We start from the raw sequence: 22275 nt of genomic DNA, 5'->3' as shown, positions 1-22275 counted from the left end.
CGTTGAATACCGTTAGATCCACACATCTCCTCAATCTACAACCATGAGGTCTAGGTGGAGCATGCTCCCGGAGGAGCTGAGGCTTCAAGTGCTGGAGACCCTGGCGCAGAGCAGCTTCGAGAAGCATGGGTTGACCAATTACGCTCTCGTCTGCAAGTCGTGGCAGAAAATATTCGAAAAGGCAAATTTTCGCAGCCTGACCATAGATGATGATGACTTTCTCCGTCTCGCCAAGATCCCAAAACGTTGTTGGCCATACGTTAAACACATCTGGCTTCGCATTTTGCTTGAGAATTACTCCCCCTTGCAAAGGACAGGATCAGTAAGGCCGGAACTGCTGGAAGATACAGCGGCATACAATGACCGGATCGAAGGCACCATAGTGAGGCTCTTTTCCATACTCAGCTCCTGGGAAAAGGTGGTTAAGCCAGATGCTCGTGGCATAACTCTGGAGTTGAGCGTCCATTCGCCGAGCAACTCTACCTACATCCCCAGAGGAGTGCATGCAAAAGGTCTTGATATGCGCGTGCCGTTTACGGAGAATCAATATCGAACTACCAATAATATTGAACTCGCTGCGTCCAGAGCACTTGGTGGATATGTGCACATCAGATTCGACAATCAGCTTCCTCGGCTGAAGCTGGTAAAAACACTTCTCATACCTAGACATACTCGTCGACGTTTTACTTCATTTACGCTACATCAAATTATCAGCAGACTGCCAAACCTGGAATACTTGGCCTATGAGCCATGGAAACAGCCCTTGGAAACAATCCAGGACATGGTCGACGCAGGTATGCCGACGTTTCACATCTATGCTTGAGCGACATTATTGACTAACAACTTTCATTAAAAAACTTACTAGGATATGTGAATCTCATAAAAGGTTCGTTACCTGCGACATTGAAACAGCTTGTCTTCTTGGAAGATCGAAATGAAATTATGGTGACAACTGCTCTCACGCCATCGAGCGCGGCGAACGAGAAACACGTTCGAAAACCAAACTACAACAATGGCGTGGCGCTGGCGAATAAGTCCCTCGGATTTGAGAACATCGCGGCAACCTTTTTCATCGAGGCAAGAGACTTCTTCCAGGCGTATAAACCAGAGTGGGTCTGGCGAAACTTGCGATCTCTGACATTGACATCGTATCTCCTGGATTCTAACCGAGATGTTGACGAGATTAACGGGATGCTCCTAGCGGCTGGCGTGGCCGCACTTGCGATGCCCATGCTCCAAACCCTGGAAATATGGAATGGCGGCTTAGGATATGCGGCTATTTTCGCCTACTATGCTGAACGCGGTGAAGCCGTCGTCTCGTGGACTGGCACCTGGGAGCTGGTCTTTGGCCCATATGTCCTTGACATCTGGCGAAAGGTGGGATATAAAAATCATCGCAGCGAGAAATTGGATGTAGAGCACCGTCTCATCGAGAATATCGAAGAAGTACGGGGATATGTAGACGTTATTGAACTGCTCAGGACGAAGAAACACGTCATCAACCGGCAGTCATTGGACGAGCTACGATACGAAATGGAGAATAACTGTATATGCTTTCCCTAGATAATTGGGGATCGTATGTGGAAGGAGATGCAACTGACAACTAGATTAGTATTCAATAGTTAGGTACATTCCAGTCATTCTATCGACTACTCGATAATTGTTCGATATAGCCTCTATGAATCTTCTCTGCGATCGCATCTGCCTTCCTTACCACACATGCCAAATACAAGTAGCGGCATCAACAACAATCTGAAATCATGTGAAAGGAGCTTCCCCGGAAAATCGCCCCCATGCCAGTGTGGGGTCACGTGTAGCTACTTCTGGGGCGGTTCCGTCATTGCTCTGTTTTGGGGCCATTTGGCTGGGCCTCGGGAAATCTGGATGGCGCGGTTCACATGTCCCCAATCCCGGCTTCGATCGCTCTCCAACAAAACATCCACCATTAGAGCGAAGCAGACTGCGGGTGGTGTTTCCCAGCAGCTGCTTTGGTTGCAACCACGATTGATGCGCTGACTTTTCTGATTTTCTTCTGCCAAGCGACACAAACGCCCACGCGCGCAGACGCTGGGCTTGATGACCTGCCCCGACATTGTTTAGACCCGGATCTGCGACGCTGTAAGCGTTCGAGGAGCTCGTCCGGCAGCCGCACCGAATACTGATACCGATATCGACTGGGAATAAATCATGGCGGCACAGTCGAATCTGCGCAGGACGGCGGCGGAGGATGCGCTGGCCGAGTTTATGGAGAAATGGACCGGCATCCTGGGCAAGAGGCTGCGGTCTACGTCGCGCACCACTCGCACTCTCGCCACGCTCTCGCTCGCCTTGTCCATTATCCTCGGCGCTGAGGGCAGCAGGCGGTGGTGGAAGAAGCGACGACACGAACACGAACAAGGCCGGAAGCTGGTCCGCACCAATTCATGGCTGCACAACAAGGACGGCTCTCGAACGATATACGTCCCCTACAAAGATGGCACGTCCAAAGTCGTCATCAATACCACGAAGCCTTTGACGTTCGAGGCGCATAGACGGCTGTTTCTCAATCCTCCAAGAGTATCGGGCCTTGGCGATGGGACGGTTCCTTCTGCTCAGACAAAACCGGGCTTGAATCTAGCGTTCCTGCATCAATTCCTTAGTCTTATGAGTATCATGATTCCCCGGTGGTCAAGCAAGGAAGCCGGTCTCCTGCTTAGCCACGGCGTCTTCTTGATGTTGAGAACGTACCTGTCACTGGTGGTGGCTCGCTTAGATGGAGAGCTTGTCCGAGATCTCGTTGCTGGCCACGGTAAAGCGTTTCTCTGGGGCATCGTAAAGGTATGTTTGCCGAAATTCCGTCTTCGTGTGGCATGCAGCAATTCTAACTCCTATTTCCTCTCCTAGTGGTGTGGACTGGGCACATTTGCCTCTTATACCAATGCTATGATCAAATTCCTCGAATCTAAAGTATCTATTGCGTTCCGAACTCGACTTACTCGCTATATCCACGACATATACCTGAACGAAAACCTCAATTACTATAAATTATCCAACTTAGACGGAGGCGTTGGGCAAGGAGCTGATCAGTTCATCACACAAGATTTGACTCTGTTTTGCGCCTCAGCGGCCAATCTCTACTCATCTCTGGGCAAGCCCTTTGTCGACATTTGCGTCTTTAGCTTCCAGCTCTACCGGTCCTTGGGACCTTTGGCCTGGATAGGCCTGATGAGCAACTACTTTTTAACCGCAAGTATTCTCCGGAAGCTGTCCCCGCCATTTGGCAAGCTGAAAGCAGTCGAGGGCCGCAAAGAAGGAGACTTCCGCAGCCTGCACGCTCGCCTGATTGCCAATGCGGAAGAAGTAGCCTTCTATGGCGGTGCAGACATGGAGAAGACGTTCCTCAACAAGGAGTACAAATCACTAAAAAGCTGGATGGAAGGCATCTACATGCTCAAGATTCGTTACAACATCTTGGAAGACTTTATTCTCAAGTACAGCTGGAGCGCTTACGGCTATCTTCTTGCCTCTTTGCCGGTCTTCCTGCCAGCCTGGGGAGGAGTTGGTGGCGCGGCTGAGATGACCGAGGGCGGAGAGAAGGGCGGCAGAGAGCGAAATCGCATGAAGAGCTTCATTACCAATAAGCGACTGATGCTTTCACTCGCTGATGCGGGTGGTCGAATGATGTACTCCATCAAGGATCTTGCCGAATTGGCTGGATATACCAGCCGAGTCTATACACTCATCTCCACGCTCCACCGGGTGCATGCCAATGCTTACTACCTTCGAAGTGGGCAGAGCGAGCTGTACTCTTCGTCTGACGTCCAGGGAACAATCCAGAAGGGCTTTGATGGTGTTCGCTTCGAGCAAGTGCCGGTCGTTGCTCCTGGACTCTGGCCTCAGGGCGGAGAAGAGTTGCTGGATTCTCTGTCTATGATTGTTCGGAGGGGAGAACATCTCTTGGTATGTACAACTGAATTTCTTTCCTCTCGAATCTTGGCTAATGAGTTTTGTATCTAGATCTCTGGCCCTAATGGTGTTGGAAAAACTGCCATATCCAGGGTACTGGCTGGCCTCTGGCCCGTTTACCGCGGCCTGGTCAGTCGACCGAAGAGCATAGGCGAAGACGGCATCATGTTCCTGCCCCAGCGACCATATCTCAGCCCCGGAACTCTTCGCGATCAAGTCATTTACCCCGATGGCCATGTAGATATGCGTGAAAAGCGCAAGTCTGAGAATGATCTCCAGAAGATCCTGGAAGCGGCTCGCCTCGGCTATCTTCCCGATCGTGAGGGAGGCTGGGATACTCGTAAGGAGTGGAAGGATGTGCTCAGTGGTGGCGAGAAGCAGAGGATGCAGTTTGCTCGTCTGTTGTACCACGAGCCACAGTACGCAATCATCGACGAGGGAACAAGTGCTGTCTCAAGTGACGTTGAGGGTCTGCTGTACGAAACGTGCAAGGAGAGGGGCATTAGTAAGTTACTCCCTGTACCTTTGGTTCCTCTAATATCCTGGAGTAATGCTCTACAAGAAACGAATGCTAATGATATCTGTAGCCCTGATCACCATCTCAACGCGAGCTTCCCTCAAAAAGTACCACACTTACAACCTGCAGCTCGGCGCCGGCGACGATGGTGACTCCTGGGAGTTTGAACGCATCGGAACCGAGCGCGAGAAGATGCAGGTCGAGAAGGAGGTGCAGGATCTGCGTGACCGCCTCGCGCAAGTAGACGAGCTGAAGAAGAGGCGAGAAGAGATTGAGAAGGAACTCAATGCTGTGTGGACGGAAAAGGGCGATTTGCTCGACGCGCCATCGTATATTGACATCGACGAGGCTCCAGTTACAAGCGAGGAGTCTGTTGAGGCCTAAGATAATCATATTGATGCGCTTCTTTCTTCTGTAAGGGAGGAAGGATGATGTTTACTATATGAGAGATATGCATTGATGATCTAGAAGTGTTAATTTGCATTGGTGGAGGCGGACGGGGGGGTTGATCTTTGGGCCCTTTTTTGTTTGAGTTATACCTGGCGCTGCGTGTTTATGTACTATTTTATCTTGGCTATCTTGAACCGAAAGACAAAGCATGCAAGTTTACTGCGATATAGTAGTATGGTACCAGCTAAATATATGTTCGGAGAAGTTATTCAGCCCATCAGTTTTGTTATGCAGCTCTCTACACGTAATGACTAGCAGTAGCATCAACGGGGCCTGAGACATGGAGTACTGCCTGTTTGAGACATTTGGTGCGAGCGAAAAGGTGATACGCCATGTTGGATTTTGCGATCTGATGTGTATGCATTTCCTTGCTTGACTTTATTGGTCTAAATGTATTCATGTTTACACAATTAAACAATCATTTATTCTGTATAGTGAGTCTCACCACTTGTATAACTACCTATTATTGTGTATGATAACTGTAAACAGCTACGAATGATTCATTAAACAACAGACTACAGCAGGTTCCCCATCAGGGTCCTCTTCCTCCAGCACTACCGCATTATACAAGTAAGAAAACTATCTGGCAAGCTGCACGTCTGAGACATGACAGCTCCCCATGGGCTTCTATTTTCAGCCCGTCGTCACTAGCGCACTCAATGGTTCCGGGGGACCAAACTTACGATTGGCTGCTCGACCAACGGCGTGGGAAAGCTGATCAACGGCTTATTTCTTTGCTTTTTTCCGGCTCTCCCTGCATATGTAATCTTAATATACCGAAGCCGCGGTCATCCTAAGCAACAGCAGTAGTCGAGAAGGAATACTCCCTGAAAAAGACGGAAGAGATGAAAACGGCAGTAGTAGTGTTGAGTAATATAGGGGCTTGTCATATAAATATACTGCACCGTGTTGCCTCGCCCCCTGCTGTTGTGTACTGTAAATAATGGTTGCTCAGCCAGCCTCGAATCCAATCCCATCCGCGGGGAATCTACTCGCCCTGCATTACACCGGAGTCCATAGTGATCTTTCATCCCGCCTCTAGGCTTAATTATCATATGTATGGAGGGATAATGAGGCGAGGCCGCTTCGCGTGGCTGCTGTTCTGAGCGGGTCTTCCTGGTAGAGTGTCTCAAACGAAGGGACAAATTACACCATTCCATGACAGGAGGAGATATATAATAGGGGCCATGGAACACTTTCTCTTCTTTATTGTGGCTATAGGAACGACATCCATTTCATATTTCGATAATCTTGCTCTCTTTTTTCTCATGCCGCCAATGAGAGCTATCGTCAAACTCTGAAGTCCACGTTTTAAGGAAGAGCTTTGGGCATTAAGCTCAAGCTTTTGTTCGCTGAAGGCTGCTCTTTTTACTACTTCAAATCATGGCGCATTCAACAAAGATTCACACCCGAGCTGGATCACGGACATCACTCGTCTCAGTCGGGCAAATGCCCGTCATCAGAGAAGACAGCATCATCGCCCCGGCACCAGTAATGCTCCGCATACCCTCAAAGAATCCTCGCCGGAGTCTAGGTCCGCCGCCTCAGGGGATAATTATACCGTATATAGCAGGATTTCAAGATCTGCCGCCAGAAATGCTGGCCGTAACGGAGTGCAGAAAGACTGAAGGCACGGATGGAGACGAAAAGACTGTCGTTGGGCAAATGACGCCTCCGCCTACAGAAACGTCGAAGAAGAAGAAGAAGCGATGGAATGGAGAGGAGTGGACACCGAGCGGTTCCCAGCGAAAATGCTACTTGGTGATTGTTTCATCGGTGGTCTTGGTGATTATTGCCGGGCTTGCGACTGGACTCACGCTGGGCCTGACGAAAACGTGAGACTGCACGTATCGATCGAATATCAGTATTCTGGATGATAAAGGTATGTTTACAATGTATATATTATATGTATAAGAAGTGTTTACAATACAGACAACATAATGCTGATATAACGACATCGCAGACCAGTCTTGGACAACCCCTACAACACTCCAGATGCCTGTTCTCCAAACCTGCTTATCGGAGGCTCTACAGCCGACAAGGGCTCTCTACGGTTCATCGTTAGCATGCAGTCCCATCCCGAATGCTTCGCGCTGCCTCTTTTCTAAAGGTCAATTACCCGTTTTTTCTGGAACATCACAGAGGAAGATTCGTGACCAAGTCACTTTTCCACCGAAGATCTTATTACTTCATCACTCGCGAATATCCTTCTACAAACTCTCGATGGGAAAGAAGAAGACGAGTGACTTATACTCTCATTCATATCCAACACCATTATCGAACTGGCTGTCAAATGGACTCAACGCCGATGAACCGTCTCCTGGATGCAGTACAACCAAATCACATTGACTATTCCAAAAAACCAGCCATGCATAGAATGCAACCGTCACAGGAAGCCATATGATTATAACGAAGAACAGATAGGCCAAGCAGATTATGACAATGATGACCAGGATTCGGTTAGGAGCACAGACAATGAACCTGGTAGAGTAGCTTCAGGCGATAATAGCTCGTCGTCTAAAGAAAATAAGTCTGAAAACCAGACACCAAGCGATATAGGGCTGGATTCATCAGATTCGGACTCAAACTCAGATGATGAGGAAAATGTATTGTACTAACACGAACTGCACTTATAACGATACGGGGTTTCCAGCCACTCTTTAGACGAAAGGGGGATTGCGACAGCCAAGGAGACAGTTCAAATTGACGACGTGGGCTGGCTAGGACTGTTGGAGATTATGGATGGCAAGAATGTTACGCTGGGACACTCTCCATTACTGCTACTACTGCTATTGCTGTTACTGCTGCTACTATTCTTACTGCCACTTCCAAGTGTATATAATACCAAGGGAAATAAAAACAATTTTATATGTAGGCTGATTGCTACTTTAAGTTATAGCTAGAGTGCTGGATAATGGAGCTGAGAGCTGGATAACTTTTCCTTTTACTACTTAAACAAGAAACATATCTAGAAATCTCTATCAAGCCATTTAACTAGAAACTACCAGGAATCGCTCAAAAACACTAACAAAAACGCCTTCCTGCCCAGCCTTACACTCCGCTATATCCTCATATCAATCCAAATCCATTCGACTGTCTATTTCTTCAGGAATAATCTCCATCGGAGTAAAAGCTGTACTATTAGCCTGCATCATAGTAGTATCAAACTGCAACCGTGAAGCGCCCTCATCCACACCCTCGTAATACGACGGATCGGACTTTTTCGTAAAAGAGAAGCTGCCATTGCTCTGCGGCAAGTCTAATCTCTCTGGTGATATCGCAGCATACTTGGCAAGGCGTTTGCCATCGCGTACATCCATCTCCAGAACATTTGGTATGCGTCTTGGTGCCATGGTCATGATGGGCCAAGCATAGTTTAGGCGCGTAGGGTCATCGCTTATAGAGGTGGATATGATGTCGTCGAGTGCAGCTGCGTTTGCAAATCTGACCGATTTGACTGGCTGCTTCTTCACTCTCTTCGATACCCGCCAAGCCGCATGTGTGCTTCCTGATGATGAGAACAAAAAAGTTTTTGAATTGTGCTTAGTTCCCTCTGTTATTCGTAAAGGCATCCCACTACCTGATGGCGATGCTGATGCCTTAGAACTTCTCTTTGTCCCTTGTCGAAGAATACTTTCACCCGGTGAAGATGCTGAGGAAGCAGGAGCGAAATCGTCTTCAGCTCTTTTCGTTTCATATAGAAGCACACCACCGTCTGAGTCGTCACTAGAAGACCCAGAAGACGGCCGCTTCTTCTGAAGTCCGCCAAAAGGAGCTGAGTTATCCGCTGGCGAGCTTGCTAGTGGATTTAATGCCGTTGCTTCCAAGTTTGTAGAAAAGACCGGCCTGCGAGACGGGCCTGGAAACGACCCTTCTGACGAAACACTAAGCAGTGATCGTCGACTTTTGCGTCGAAGAGCAGCAACATGTGTAATGAGCGGGTTCCCGATTTCATCATATCGTGACGGAGGAGATGGTGCTGGAGGAAGTGGAAAAGAAGGTCGTGCAAAAGGATCTGACCGATACTCACGCTGACCGCGATCAGTGGGATAATCAATGGGATAATCTCTCCGGCTTCCTGAATCTCGGCCCACAAGTGTCGAAGCCTTTGAGTCTGAGAAAGGGTTGGACGGAGGCTGGCCGCCTGCATTACTCCTCGTACGTGCCCAAAAGGCATCCCAAAAGGAGCGTGTCTCATCATCGCTCTCTTCAAAGCCGAGGTGCTTACGCCTACATGCATGCCTCAAGAGATAGCTAAGCGAAGGACGGTCCTGTGGTCTCTCAAACTGGCATTGCGCAATCTGATCGAGAAGCTCTGGCTCGATATAATCATATCCTGGCTGACACAGACGCCAGGCATAGGAGTCGCCGAAGCATCTTTTGTCCCCAGCTTCATATTTCATTGTCGTCATAGGGTGTGAACACCAGCTTTTTGTTATGACGGACTCCATCTAATTGGTCTTAATTAGCGTGATCCTGAAATTGAACAAAGAGTGGGAAAAAGTAACTGACAATTTTGCCAATGGTGAAGATATTCGTCCATGTGCCATATCGCCCTGCAACCTCGTTCTTGCCTGGCCCAAAGGTGTCACCCGTGTATTGTAATACTGAACCCGGGCGACTTAGATCGACCTTGTCCCAATCTTTGGTAATGGTTTCCTACCAAATTGTGAGCTATTTCCTATAAAACACAGGTTCAAGCAATTATATAAGACTTACCGGAGGAGTCCTATTATTTTTGGGGCACCTTCTCGCTCTCCAATAGTTCGGATGCTCCCAGTAATCCCAGCACTGGTTCATCTTATGGCTATAAGCTCCAAAATCATGAAACTAGTTCGGCCTATTGTCAGCTCAATGAATCAGGCGGCATTTTGACACTTCCCAAACTCACCTTCAAGATGGGATGATGCGAGTGGTGGTCATCTTCAGCAACGAGAACTATTCAACCGTTTGTTAGCATGCTCACACTTGTAGAGAAGGAAAGGGAGCGGTATACTATTCTGCTCTTCCAAGTCAAAATGCACATCGTGACTATCAATCAATGTGCTGAGTTTTAGCAATTCACCAGCATTTTGTGGATCATCCAGCGAGTTCAATATCGTATCAAGTCTATCGGGGCTCCATTGTTGGATTGAATCTGGCTGAAGAGCTACTGATACAACACCCTTGACCACTGTAAACATTCCGTTAATTTCGTTCTTTTTGCTTAATTATTTTTCCTCCTTCTTCATGGGTTTTGACCAAATAGGAATAGAAGAGACACTTACAGCACTCCCAAATCTCCCATAGCACCTTATTCGAAAAATGAACATCAAAATATGAGGCCTTGGACATTATGTCAAAAAGACACCCGTGCTCTGCGTACTCCAGGACGAGAATATCCAGCCGCTTCTGATCGAACCTGATTCCTTGGTTGATCATGTGTTCTCTGTTCATTCTGCGTCTAACATTGTCAGCAATCTCTTGCAGATCCAGGCTCTGGGTGACATGGGAAGCGCCTCTATATCTAAGATGCCACTCTAGCTCATCCCTAAATGTGCCGTTCATATGGATAGGTATCTTGATGACAGCTTTCATGCTGCTTTCATCATCAAATATGACGTTCCAGAGCGTGGCCATGCCAAAACCACCCTGGCCGAGGACTTTAACCCATTCGAGCCTGAAGCCATCCCAATCGAAGAGTTCGATATAGTCTCCAACGACGCTTGGCTGATCAGTATTATTGCTACGAGACTCGGAATAGTCATCAGCAAAGGGGTATTCGAATTCCTGGTCTTGTGGCATATCTAGATGTTCATAAGGAAGCGCAAGTGCGTCGCATTCGTGTGACAGGATTCTGCTCGTATTGTCAAGTGTCACATCTCTGTCACCGCGAATCAGGGCCGATTGGACGGCAAAGTAGTTTTTGGCAAGTATAGCACCATCAGGCCTTACCGCTCTGCGGCGCACGTTGAGATGGGGCAGCAGTGATGACATGTTGGCGATGAACAGATGGCGAGTGATCAATTGTAGGATATGCGGACATGGTTCAGCATTCCATTCTCATCCTGGCAATCCATATCGGCGGCTATGTTATATGTGTGAGCGAAAAGCATAACCAAGAAGAATTGCATGATTGCTCAACAAAGGGGCATTTGATAAAATTGAGTATATTCATGTTGACTTTCTCGTACTTGTTCAGGCGCAACGTCCTTTCTTCATTTTTCTTTTCGGATTCCATTGAAGGTATCAACTTGTTCCTTGTTCATAGCGAACGTTTTCCACACGACAAAGGTTCCCTTTCTTTTCTTCGTTCGCCCCTAGATGATGATATCGTCCCAGTTCAAAGAGACAGGCAACCCCGCTGTTGAACAACCCCTCAAAGAGGCTACAAGCCACCGCAAATAGATCCCTTGTGTCTCCACCAAAGGCTTTCAAAATGCGTCGTCATCATCAGCAAAGATGACAAGGAATCAACTGTCTCAAAAGAAAAGATAAAAGATAAAACAGAACAGTTGCAAATACCCGTGGTAGCAGTATAGCCTGGTCTCGATACGATGTCATCTTATCCCTCACCTTCGGCCAGACCCATGGCCTATCATGATTCAAGTCCATCAGAGGTCCAAGCGTTCGACGAACTAGACGTTCTTATTAGATGTGTCCCTCTTGTTAGTGGATAATAAGCTCCATAAGAAGCGTCGGAAGCCACTGAGCGGCAACCAACCGGAGCAATTAGCCGTATCCTAGACTGCGGAGCATCATGGCAATTTAGGCTAAATAGCCATTGGGGTTTCCTCAGCCTGATCAAACACCCGGGGATATCGACGACCTGTATTTTTCGAGAAAGCCGAGGTGAATGTAACAGCTGCCGCAGCTTTCGATAGTCATGTCCTTTTTCCCGCCGTATCCACAAATGACATTTTCGGTGATGTAAGAAGAAAGTGACGAGAAAAGAAAAAGAGGACTTGTGCAGGAAAAAGCGTCATTACTTGGAACTAGCTGACAAGCCTAATCGTCATACTAGTCCCTGTCAGCCACCAACTGCAAAAACTTGAGAGGCATGTTAAACGCACTAATAGGAGACGAGATACGATCGGGCCCCCTAAGCTGTACTGCTCCCAAGATGTAATTAGCACCGCCACAAGCTCCCAACTTGGTGAAGAAGAGAAGCATCCGGGCCGGTTAGATCTGCTAGTTGCTACCCGCCCTCATGCATATAGGCGGCAAAACAACCATTCGCCAGGCGCTAGGCTGGGTCTGACGGTTTATTGCCATGCTGGAGTTTTGGCCTCTCCATATGTAGGCCCTATCCATCCATCCATCCGTCCCCAGAGACCCAGCTGACCTGTACTTGGCAAAGCTAGAGGCGGATTCCACTGTGCTGGAGAGGAGAAATCGACTCGGACTAGTGAGATAACAAGGCTGCGGCTGCAAATAAGAGGATCCCAGCCATGAGGCACCGAGCGAGCCTCCTCTCGTGTGGAGTTCGGGTCTTGTCCATAAATAAGCCCCGACAACCACAACCTTCTTTCCTCTTGTCTCGTTTGTCCATCTCATCAAACACCTCGACGGTTAACAAGACTTATCGCTGTTTCTCGACCCAAGGCAGACTAGCAGACAAGATGGCGCCCACACTCAAGCTCAACAGCGGATATGAGATGCCCCAGGTGGGCTTTGGCCTCTGGAAGGTCGACCAGTCAACCGCAGCTGATACCGTTTACAATGCCATCAAGGCCGGTTACCGTCTGTTTGACGGCGCATGTGGTAGGTCTCGGTTCATGCGAATGAGAGATATAATATCAAATCGCTATCTTCCCCGCTTTCTTTCTTGTATAAGTTGGGAAAGACGTCATTGAAGTAACATCGGCGCTAATATTTCCCTCCTATCCAGACTATGGCAATGAGAAGGAGTGTGGTGAGGGTGTTGCCCGCGCCATTAAGGAGGGCATCGTGAAGCGTGAGGAGCTCTTCATCGTCTCCAAGCTGTGGCAGACTTTCCACGACGAGGACAAGGTCGAGCCCATCACCCGCAAGCAGCTTGCCGACTGGCAGATTGACTACTTTGACCTCTTCCTCATCCACTTCCCCGCTGCCCTCGAGTACGTTGACCCCAAGGTCCGTTACCCGCCAGGATGGTTCTATGACGGCGAGAGTGAGGTTCGATGGAGCAAGACCACCCTTCAGCAGACCTGGGGTGCCATGGAGAAGCTGGTTGAGAAGAAGCTCGCCCGAAGCATCGGTATCTCCAACTACCAGGCCCAGTCAGTGTACGATGCCCTCATCTACGCCAAGATTCGCCCTGCTACGCTGCAGATTGAGCACCACCCCTACCTTCAGCAGCCCGACCTGGTCAACCTTGCTCAGAAGGAGGGCATTGTCGTCACAGCCTACTCTTCTTTCGGCCCCACTGGATTCATGGAGCTTGATATGCCTCGTGCAAAGAGCGCCGCTCCCCTGATGGAGCACGCCCTCATCAAGGAGATTGCCGCCAAGCACAAGAAGACCCCCGCCCAGGTCCTCCTTCGATGGGCCACCCAGCGCGGCCTGGCCGTCATCCCCAAGACTTCTCGACCGGAAGTCCTGGCTCAGAACCTGGGTTCGACCGACTTTGATCTGGAGTCCAGCGACTTGGAAAAGATTGCAGAGATGGATTTGAACATCCGGTTCAACAAGCCCACAAACGTGAGTTATATATCGCCGTCACTTGTAAAGAATTGTATCATGCTCACATCTCGTTATAGTACTTCTCTGCCGACAAGCTGTTCCTCTTTGGTTAAATCAAGCGGGAGTCAAATAAATAAAATAATAAAAAGCGTTCTTTCTGCCAGTAAATTTCCCTTGTCAGTGTTGTATTGAGGCCGTCTGCCACTGTAAAGAAAACCTGGGTAGTCAGTATGTTATAGAAAATGAATATCAGAGTATCCAAACTACAAGAGCTCATAAAAGGCTATGTTTCTTCCAACAAGCAAATCGTACCCCATGATGGTTCAAATCAATGGGACACAGGTGTCTGCATTCTTCTAGCGAACGATGCTATTGTATATCAAATAGTCCGATTAAACGCCGTCAAGATTCCCCAAAAATAGTCCGTTCCGCCATTATCATATACTCCAATTGGCATGGTGAGCCTCACCCTAAACTCTCACAAATGCTAAATCAAGTTAGAAAGTGGTGACACCAGGTGATATTGGACTTGGGTACACTCACTAGCATCAATCTGCTTGACTTGCGGCAAGGCCAGCCGAACCTTGTTCCTGTATAGAGCGGGGCCACGTAGTTGAAGAGGATTTCCCTCAAAATAAACAGTTGTCAAGTCCTCTTTGTCTTTCAGCTCTCTCTCGACGTCGGCAAAGTCCGCAATCTGGTTGTAACTAGCCCACACCTCTTCAAGGTCTTTGAGAGGGCCTAAGCCTTTGAGACTGGTAATTTGGTTGTTGGATATCTCGAGTGTCTTGAGATTGATATTGTTCTCAATGCCTTCAAGAGATTCGAGAGCGTTGTGGGCAATGTAGAGTTCCTCCAACTGGGACACTTCCTTTAGGGGAGACAAATCTCGGATGCGGTTGGATTGAATGCTAAGGAGACGCAACTTGGGAAGCCCACCAAGCCCCGCCAGGTCCGTAATCTTGTTCTTCGCCAACCACAGCTCTTCTAGGTTTTTAAGGCTGTCGAGATTCTGGATTTCTCGAATACGGTTTGAGCCGAGTTCTAGAGACCTCAGATTATCAAGCCCTTCAAGACCTTCGATTTTGCTGATCTTGTTGGCGACTAGGAACAGCTCCTTTAGGTCCTTTAGATGATTGATGTGCTTGATATGCTTGATCTTGTTGAAGCTGAGGTCAAGGCTCGTAAGCTTTGTCAGGCTGTCTAGTCCTCGAATATGTCCGATCAAGTTGTCGTATAAATCAAGGTCTTCCAAGGAATCGGCAAGGCTGTCGAGGCTCTCGATATCTTGAATGACATTTTGTCGGAGGCAGATGCGGACCACGTTCTTGAAGCGCTCCAGCTTTAGAGCAGGTATTGACGCGATGCGAGAGTGCGTGGCCATGATCTCCTCGGTGTCGGAGGCTTCGCTGTCGAGCAAATCTATCATGTGAATCATGTTAGTTAGTCTGAATCTTCTTGGAAGTAGCTGATGGCGTGGGTTTGTCATCTCTTACTCTCGTCTGCTCGGATCTCCTCGCCGTGCAGGACATTGCTGTCGTCTGAGTATTCCGGATCTGACAGCGCCTCCGGGTTGGTCATGAGCGCCGACCTGGGAATGCGAAGCTTGCCATCCCAGCCCTTGCTGTCCTTGAGAGACGGGCTGGGCTCGGCGTCGACCTGGGGAGACGGCCTGTCGTCGATGATGTCGATGTGAGCCGTGCGCTCCTCTTTTTCTTTTTCTACCGGAGCCTCCATCTCGCGCTGCCGATGCCCGTGCAAGGCCGAAGCAGGATCACTGGCGCAAGAGTCTTGATTTTTGTGATGGGGTGAAACTTGCGCTGCAGAAACTGTTCTTGTCGGAAGAGATTACGCTGCTATAGCATGGCTTCAAAGGCGAGGATGCTGCCTGTTGTGTCTTCTTAAGGTTTTCGAGAGTTTAAGTTCAAAATGCCTTGCAGGGCCGGGGTGGCGCTTTTGCTTAGTGACGAGTGACGCCTGAACCCACTATAATGGTTTCTGCTACCGCGGGGTGGCAGGGTGCCAGATCCTTATAAACATGGATCCGAGCCGTCATTAGTCTCTGTCCTGCATGTATGTAAATAAAGCCAAGCTACGGCAACTTACGGAAGTTGTTTAATTTTGGCTGGCACACTGCTTTGTCAAGATAAGAAGTAAGATGCTCAGCTGTGCTCGAGTTCGATGTGAATAACCAGATTCAGATTCGTCTCTCATAGCCCCGCCGTGTTCGGTGACAGGGTTGCGGGATCTGGACCTTCTGTGATGCGCATCTCACGATTGCCATTTGCGTATCCTAGAGGGCTGGTGATACAGTCTTCAGCGAGGCGATACGGTCCAGCAGCGCCATGGACGTGGCGGCCACGTAGACCTGTCGTCCGATGCGAGTATGGCTACGGCATGGTCAAGAGGCAAATCCACATCGGCCAAGTGTTGATGCCACCCGCCATCTTTACCGGACTTTTTCTTGCCTTGTGGTGCTACAAGTGCATCATGCTTGTCTTGTTCCAGAATGCCATCATTTACAACCCCTTTCTTCCACCAAATGCTCGCAGCATGCGGATTTCGGACTTTTCACGCCAGTGCGGAGGAATCGAATGGCGAGAGGACCGTATCAAATCTCTGGATGGCACCGAGATTGCTCTTTGTATAAGTGAGATGTCTTGTGGTCACAAGTCTGACACCTCGCCAAAGACGCCGGTGTACATTTTATATTTCCAAGGTATGTAGGAACTCCTATGTAGTGAAGCATCTGTGAGTAGCTGAGGCGTAGAGCAGGAAACGCTTCATCTCTCCCTCCTCGGCTGCCAGATATCTCTGGTATTATTCGTCTACTCAAAGCAGAGACTGAGGGGCCGGTCCATTATACTATGATTTGCCTTAGCTACAGAGGATATTGGACATCACATGATCGTCCTTCTGAAAAAGGCATCGACCTGGACTCTGAGGCCGCACTTCGATGGATATCAAAGCTCCATCATGATCGATATAAGCAGACAGAAGGGGCACCCAATCCCATCACCATCTTGTGGGGGCAGAGTATCGGGTGTGGCTTCGCAACAAATCTGGCGGCCAAAACTCAGACTGCTGCATTTTTGCCAATTAATGCCTTGCTACTAGAAACACCATTCACAAATACCCGCGCAATGCTCACGGCGCTGTATCCACAAAAGTGGTTGCCGTATCGACACCTTTGGCCTTTTTTGCGCAACCATCTTGATAGCTGGGCAAACTTGGGGACGATAGCCGATAAAGCCCAAAAACCAGGGGTTTATATAGTAGAGGGTGGTAAAGACGAATTAGTGCCCTCCGATCATGGCAGCATCCTTTACAAGCGATGTCAGGATGTTCAGCTGTTTGCAGAGCTGCATAGAGTCCGCGGAGCGCTTCATAACGATGTGATGGTACGGAAAGAAGGCAAACACACCATTGCACGGTCTATTGCCTTGGCCGTTTCGCGGGCACAAGAGGCCCGGGCAGATCAAAAGCCATCTCTGCATGATCCGCCAAAAGGCAACAGTTGAGCGTGAATGGCGGACTCAAACCTTATGCTTTAGAGAACGGCGGCCACTTCTAATCGTGGTCAAGTCTGCGCCCAGCACTCACACGGGATGCTGATACCAGCCTTAGCTGATGCAGTAGCTTGCCAGAAACTCAGGAAGATAAAGGCCTGTACCTTGCAACGCAATCTATCCCATGATCCACTGGCTAAAAGCACGGTCCAAGACGTGCGGCTGTGAGACGCCAGAGTTTGTGAGAATTAGATAGAGAGTCCATAGCGCAAAGGCCGCTTCCGCCGCAACTGGGGACAAATCTTGGGCTCAATTGATCTCAATTGACTTCAGCAATGCCAAGTTTCATACGTCCAAGTATTTTAGCAACGTGCATCTCCAAAACTGGATATAGGATAAGCCCCATAGTTCTCATGCACTATCTCGCATTCCTGCAGGTTGGTGATAGACACGGATGGATGCCTCGCACAGCTCCAGGCACTCCAGGCTGTTCCACACCACAATTCCAGCCACTGTCGAAACAGCACTGTCTGCGTGACAAGGGGCTTCGTCGACCAGCCCCGTTTTGTTGCCTGCTTCCGGCTGTGACTCGCCAGGCTCGGCAGGGATCCGTGGCCATTGGGCTGCCAATCCGCCTCGACCGCCCAAAATGCGCAGCACTTCTGACACACAGCATCACGTGCTTTCGCAAGATTTTGGCGTCGCCCAGTACTGCACTGTAAACCTTACTGTGCATCTCTTTACGCGAGTGGACGCGTTGGGTCGTCTCATCATCGCCAACCCTGCCTGGTCGCCTCACTAATGGATCCGGGGGGTGTCCACAGGCAGGCAGCGCCTCCGGGCTTGAGCCTGGAGTCGTATAAAACTATGGCCTCCACCCTGCTTTGTGCAAGAATTTCGGCCTCGTCTGCCTTGGGTAAGTGAGTCGCTTTCACGGAGCAGTCGATTCACTTGTAAACATTTCTTCTTCTTCCGATTGTTCGTATTCTCAGCCGTGACAGGTATTTACCGTCAATTGTCGCCTGAATTCACGACAATAATATCCTTGTTTATTCTTTTAATAATCTATTTAATCTGCCTCCTATCGTTAAGGGGGCTCGCCATGTTCTCCAAGCGACCCGACGCTTCCAGCCGGAGCTTCTCCAAGAGCCACAAGGTGTCGAAGTCCACCTCTTCTTTCAGCAGCTCTTTTAGCAAAGACAGCGGCATCACGAAAAAGCGCCATGAGTCTCGCCACCGGAGACCCGCCACGTCATCTTCCGCTTCTTTTAGCGAGGACACTATCATGACCAGGTAAGCTGACCCGCCTCTCCGTACTTTTATCAAAACTGTAGATACTGATAATATGACTATCAGTTTCAGCAACTTGAGCTCTTCCATCGCTACGCTTGTTGTCGGTTCTGAACAGCGTCTTTTTGCTGCCCACGAAAACATTCTCTGCGCAAGCCCCTTCTTCAGCAATGCACTTCGAAAACTCTATACCGATCCTTCCACAAAGAGAATTTCTCTTCCAGAAGAAGAACCCGAGATTTTTAGCTCAGTGCTAGAGTTCATGTACAAAGGAGATTATTTCCCCCGCTTGGTTCACAACAAGCGACGAGATAGTTGGGAATTGGAGCCCATCAACGACGATGATAGAAAGACTGCAGAGAGCACAGTCTATCATCGCAGCGTTGATGGTGATCTGCTCAAGGACACTGTCATTTATTGTGCCGCCGAACGATATGGACTGGATGAACTAAAGAAGCTATCTCTACGCAAGCAAGGTCTGCGTAAGTTCACAATCACTCAACTCCACTCTCCTGCTTGTTGCTGACACAGAAACAGAATCTGGCATCCAGTGCAGCACTATCCTTGCCTCGGCAAGATATGCATATGCCAACACTCCCGAGACCGACTCCAAACTGCGAGCACACTATTTGGCTTTGATCATCCGATCCCGTAGCACTTTCAAGCGAAGTGGCACAATGCAGTTGGAGATGTTCAACGGAGGCACACAATTGTTCTTCGATCTCTTTGTAGCCCTCTGCAACCACGTCGATGATATCTCATCCGTACAGTAGGTCTTTCCAAATCTTGTTTTTATCGATCACTATGTGATTAACGGTCGAGAAGAAACACGCCGCGGTCTAGCCGCCATATATAATAAGCTCGTTACAAACCGGCAACGGGTTAATGCTATTTCCTTTGTTACTTTTCGAGAAGAGGATACCAAAACAGTCACAAAAACAACACTACGATGGCGTTTTCCTTTTTCTTGTTTCTCCTTGTTGGTGCAATGCTTTCTTTACGCAACTCAGTTTATGATTATTCCCTTTGTACTGCTACCGCTACCCCTTGTACGATTATGCCCCTGCTTGTTCCGCCAGCAAATTTGGCGGCTTACTCTTTTCTTTTCCTTTTCTATTCTTGTCGACACCGGAAGATATATGGCACTATAAAGACTGATGAATGTTTGGTACTTGGAAGCGAAAGATTAAATACTATCTTAGATAAACTGAGATTGAACACACAAGGTTGGGTCAAACCTGGGAAATAGATTTGAGGAACTACAATGCTTCAAAGCTATGCACATGATTTGGAAGGAAATCGGAAATTACATTGTTTGACATATCTCCATACTAAAGGCAAAGATTGAACCTGTTGTCATCTCAATTTGTCATCCATTAAAAGTGATGTAGTAGACTTGTGCATAGTTTCTATAAAAAGCTGAGAGGTCTTTGTTTGCAGTACTCGCCCATATGAAGAAGACAATTTCTCCCAAGCACTTTTGGCGTATTAATTCGAAAGATTCGATGCCTTAGAAGCTTGTGGAATGAGTCATTCAGTACTTCAAGACAAGAAAAAGCAGATAAGGGTGGTAGCCAAGGGTATGCGGAACACACGAGAGGGGTCCGGATGTCCAACCATTGGTGAGGCTACCAGATGAAGCAACCATTAGAACAGGAACCACCAGCCTCTTAAAATTCATCCTCGCTAGCTATCTGGTATTGTATGCGCACCGTAATTTTGGGCACCAACCGTATAAGAGTAATGCAACAGGCGCGCGCATCGACCCACTTCCCCAGCATTCTTCTCGAAACACTAGGCAACAAGACGCCTTGACAGTTAGACCCCGAGAGTGGTTCATAATGCTACCAAACAAATATCGCCTTGTATCGACGTAAAGTTAAACACCGGTGCCTGGAAAAGCGCCTTTCTTGGATAAGACTACGATGCCTCGGTCGCGGGCAATATAACCTTTCATCAGATCCTAGTGTCGGTGTTAGGACCAAGGCGTAACAAGTAGATGGGGGAAGATGAGTAACAGTAAGCCATACCTTGTAAATCATATTCGCCAACAGGCACTCAACTTCATCTGTGTCAACTAGCTCTCCTCCGCTTCCCATACAGAGAGCTGCGCGGAATTCCGCGACAGGTACTCGTGTGCGGCGCACAGGCGTGGTCTCGCCCTCTTTGAGCTCGTCAAATCCTCCTGCAATGAAGACTTTGCGTAATAGATTACGCAGAGCAATATCACGCCCACGCTCGAGAGTAAGGTAAATGCGCCTCTTCACAAACTCATCCTCGCCTTCCTGTAACGCGATATCAAAAGCGCGAAGGTCGCCTTTCCTGATGCATTGGGCTAGAGGTAGGAATAGTTTTTGAAGGCGAGGGAACGGCTCCAAGATTGCCTTTGTGGGTAGCAGATGGCTAGTAAGAAGGCGGCAAGGGATGAGATAGGTTAGTATTCGCCTAAGATCTATTAGTATCTCAATAAGACAGCAGTCTCATGTTAAACATACTCCAGATTTGCATTCGCATCCTTGTGACAGAGCTCCCATGCTTCGACAAGATATTTCTCGGCCTGACATATGCTATTAGTCACATGCCAACATCAAGGCCATATGACCTCTTACCTCGATATAATTTTCCTCCAAGAAAAATAAAACACCCTCGTAAAACTTAAAGGTGACTCTCTGTGATTTGGGAAACGCCGATAATGCAGGCATGTCTCCCTTATATGCGCTTAATGTCTTCAAAATAGTTCGTGAGAGCGAAGCAGAGTTTAGCTTAAAATATGTTTTGAATAGCAGGTTGATAATGAAGTAGATGCCCCATTTCCTGGACTCTTCTAGCGGGGCTCTGAATCGAAGAGTTAGAAAAGCCTCAAAGATAACTTGAAGGGGATACAAACCTATCGTTGAGACAAAGGGTGAATATCCTTTTGAGGTGCTGCTCGCAGTCTCTCAATTGGCTCTGCTTTTCGGTCTCTGGGTCAAAATCATCTTGTATAAGGGCGGCTCCCCCAGAGTTGTCATTGGCGCTGCGGCTACGCTCCGTGTCGGATCTGATGGCAAATAACCTCAAATACTTTCCAACCACATATAAGCATGGGATGGTCCACGCCTCGAAGCCAAAGTTGTTATAGCCTCTAATCAGGGCGGATGTTAGATCCTTCCAGGATTCATAGACCTTGGTCCATGTTGACTGTCCCAGTATTAGCTATCATCGATATCACACAGTTTGTAGCAGTCATCCTACCTTGCCATCTTCCACTGCAACAAAGTCTCCGATAGCGTTCCAATATGCGGCATACACTTCGACCCAGCCTTTCACTTCCTCGTGACCAAGATTTCTCTGATGAGATGAATTTGACTTGATGAAGTGTTTGATGTCGCCTTTAACGCTAGACGAATTACTGCTCTTGGAGATTAATCTCAATCGCTGGGGATTGGCCGATGAGGCTATCGGTGAGAGCGTTGCCGCGAGCAGGTAACCATTCTGCTCAGCGTGGGCTTTTGCGAAGCCTTTGAACAAGTCGTTCATATCGCCAAATAAGATGCTGAGCTGAAAAACGCGATTACGGGCCAAATATCTGTTCGATTCTCGATGCTAACCAGATAGCGTCGAAGAATAAGAGCTCACGCGAAAGAGCGATTCTCCTTGATTTCGAGATGGGGATTCTTGTATATGCCTAAAACATCATCTTTCTGTTCCACAAGTACTGCCTGGCTCATGCCTCCCATTACAGCCCATTCAGCTAGGTACGTACCTTTAGCGCAGCTACCTAGTGGATGAGGTAATCCGGATTTGCCTGTGACTTTGCACGTGACGCTTATCGAGCATCGGTGGGGTCCTCCATTTGCCATTTGACCAATCGCTGTCAAGGTTAAAGCCCTGCGCCGAATCTGGTGCTCAACCCTCCCCACTCACCCGCACACAAAAATT

At 48.5% G+C, this 22275-nt stretch overlaps 9 protein-coding genes across 9 annotated transcripts; 6 read left to right on the top strand and 3 right to left on the bottom strand.

Annotated features, from left to right (window-relative positions):
* Window positions 1–43: 43 nt before the first annotated feature.
* On the top strand, window positions 44–1563 carry TGAM01_v200418 (hypothetical protein; the record flags this gene model as incomplete). The annotated part of the gene is made up of 2 exons (XM_018803106.1): window positions 44–794; window positions 866–1563. The coding sequence occupies 2 exons, from the start codon at window positions 44–46 to the stop codon at window positions 1561–1563; spliced, it is 1449 nt and encodes a 482-aa protein (XP_018663512.1).
* A 624-nt stretch (window positions 1564–2187) lies between these two features.
* TGAM01_v200417 (hypothetical protein) lies at window positions 2188–4846 on the top strand (the record flags this gene model as incomplete). Its single annotated transcript, XM_018803107.1, has 4 exons — window positions 2188–2817; window positions 2884–3939; window positions 3997–4450; window positions 4533–4846. 4 exons carry the CDS (start codon window positions 2188–2190, stop codon window positions 4844–4846), a joined length of 2454 nt encoding a protein of 817 aa, XP_018663513.1.
* Window positions 4847–6295: 1449 nt separating this feature from the next.
* TGAM01_v200416 (hypothetical protein) lies at window positions 6296–7020 on the top strand (the record flags this gene model as incomplete). Its single annotated transcript, XM_018803108.1, has 2 exons — window positions 6296–6747; window positions 6876–7020. 2 exons carry the CDS (start codon window positions 6296–6298, stop codon window positions 7018–7020), a joined length of 597 nt encoding a protein of 198 aa, XP_018663514.1.
* A 966-nt stretch (window positions 7021–7986) lies between these two features.
* Window positions 7987–10888, bottom strand: TGAM01_v200415 (hypothetical protein; the record flags this gene model as incomplete). The annotated part of the gene is made up of 6 exons (XM_018803109.1): window positions 7987–9363; window positions 9425–9571; window positions 9632–9742; window positions 9804–9850; window positions 9909–10085; window positions 10180–10888. The coding sequence occupies 6 exons, from the start codon at window positions 10886–10888 to the stop codon at window positions 7987–7989; spliced, it is 2568 nt and encodes an 855-aa protein (XP_018663515.1).
* A 1454-nt stretch (window positions 10889–12342) lies between these two features.
* On the top strand, window positions 12343–13668 carry TGAM01_v200414 (aldo/keto reductase; the record flags this gene model as incomplete). The annotated part of the gene is made up of 3 exons (XM_018803110.2): window positions 12343–12655; window positions 12783–13573; window positions 13633–13668. The coding sequence occupies 3 exons, from the start codon at window positions 12343–12345 to the stop codon at window positions 13666–13668; spliced, it is 1140 nt and encodes a 379-aa protein (XP_018663516.2).
* Window positions 13669–14025: 357 nt separating this feature from the next.
* On the bottom strand, window positions 14026–15292 carry TGAM01_v200413 (protein phosphatase PP1 regulatory subunit sds22; the record flags this gene model as incomplete). Its single annotated transcript, XM_018803111.1, has 3 exons — window positions 14026–14042; window positions 14099–14977; window positions 15052–15292. 3 exons carry the CDS (start codon window positions 15290–15292, stop codon window positions 14026–14028), a joined length of 1137 nt encoding a protein of 378 aa, XP_018663517.1.
* Window positions 15293–15817: 525 nt separating this feature from the next.
* TGAM01_v200412 (hypothetical protein) lies at window positions 15818–17076 on the top strand (the record flags this gene model as incomplete). The annotated part of the gene is made up of 2 exons (XM_024548554.1): window positions 15818–16274; window positions 16331–17076. The coding sequence occupies 2 exons, from the start codon at window positions 15818–15820 to the stop codon at window positions 17074–17076; spliced, it is 1203 nt and encodes a 400-aa protein (XP_024406769.1).
* A 1273-nt stretch (window positions 17077–18349) lies between these two features.
* On the top strand, window positions 18350–19127 carry TGAM01_v200411 (hypothetical protein; the record flags this gene model as incomplete). The annotated part of the gene is made up of 3 exons (XM_018803112.2): window positions 18350–18357; window positions 18421–18836; window positions 18892–19127. The coding sequence occupies 3 exons, from the start codon at window positions 18350–18352 to the stop codon at window positions 19125–19127; spliced, it is 660 nt and encodes a 219-aa protein (XP_018663518.2).
* Window positions 19128–20233: 1106 nt separating this feature from the next.
* Window positions 20234–21873, bottom strand: TGAM01_v200410 (protein CSN12; the record flags this gene model as incomplete). Its single annotated transcript, XM_018803113.1, has 6 exons — window positions 20234–20317; window positions 20385–20799; window positions 20850–20911; window positions 20964–21189; window positions 21242–21534; window positions 21589–21873. 6 exons carry the CDS (start codon window positions 21871–21873, stop codon window positions 20234–20236), a joined length of 1365 nt encoding a protein of 454 aa, XP_018663519.1.
* Between the last annotated feature and the right edge of the window lie 402 nt (window positions 21874–22275).

The sequence above is a fragment of the Trichoderma gamsii genome, assembly GCF_001481775.2.
Source record: "Trichoderma gamsii strain T6085 chromosome Unknown Scaffold_1.2, whole genome shotgun sequence".
NCBI classification, from domain to species: Eukaryota; Fungi; Ascomycota; class Sordariomycetes; order Hypocreales; family Hypocreaceae; genus Trichoderma; species Trichoderma gamsii.
Note: the sequence above shows the minus strand (reverse complement) of the source record. Positions and strands in the feature narration are given on the sequence as shown.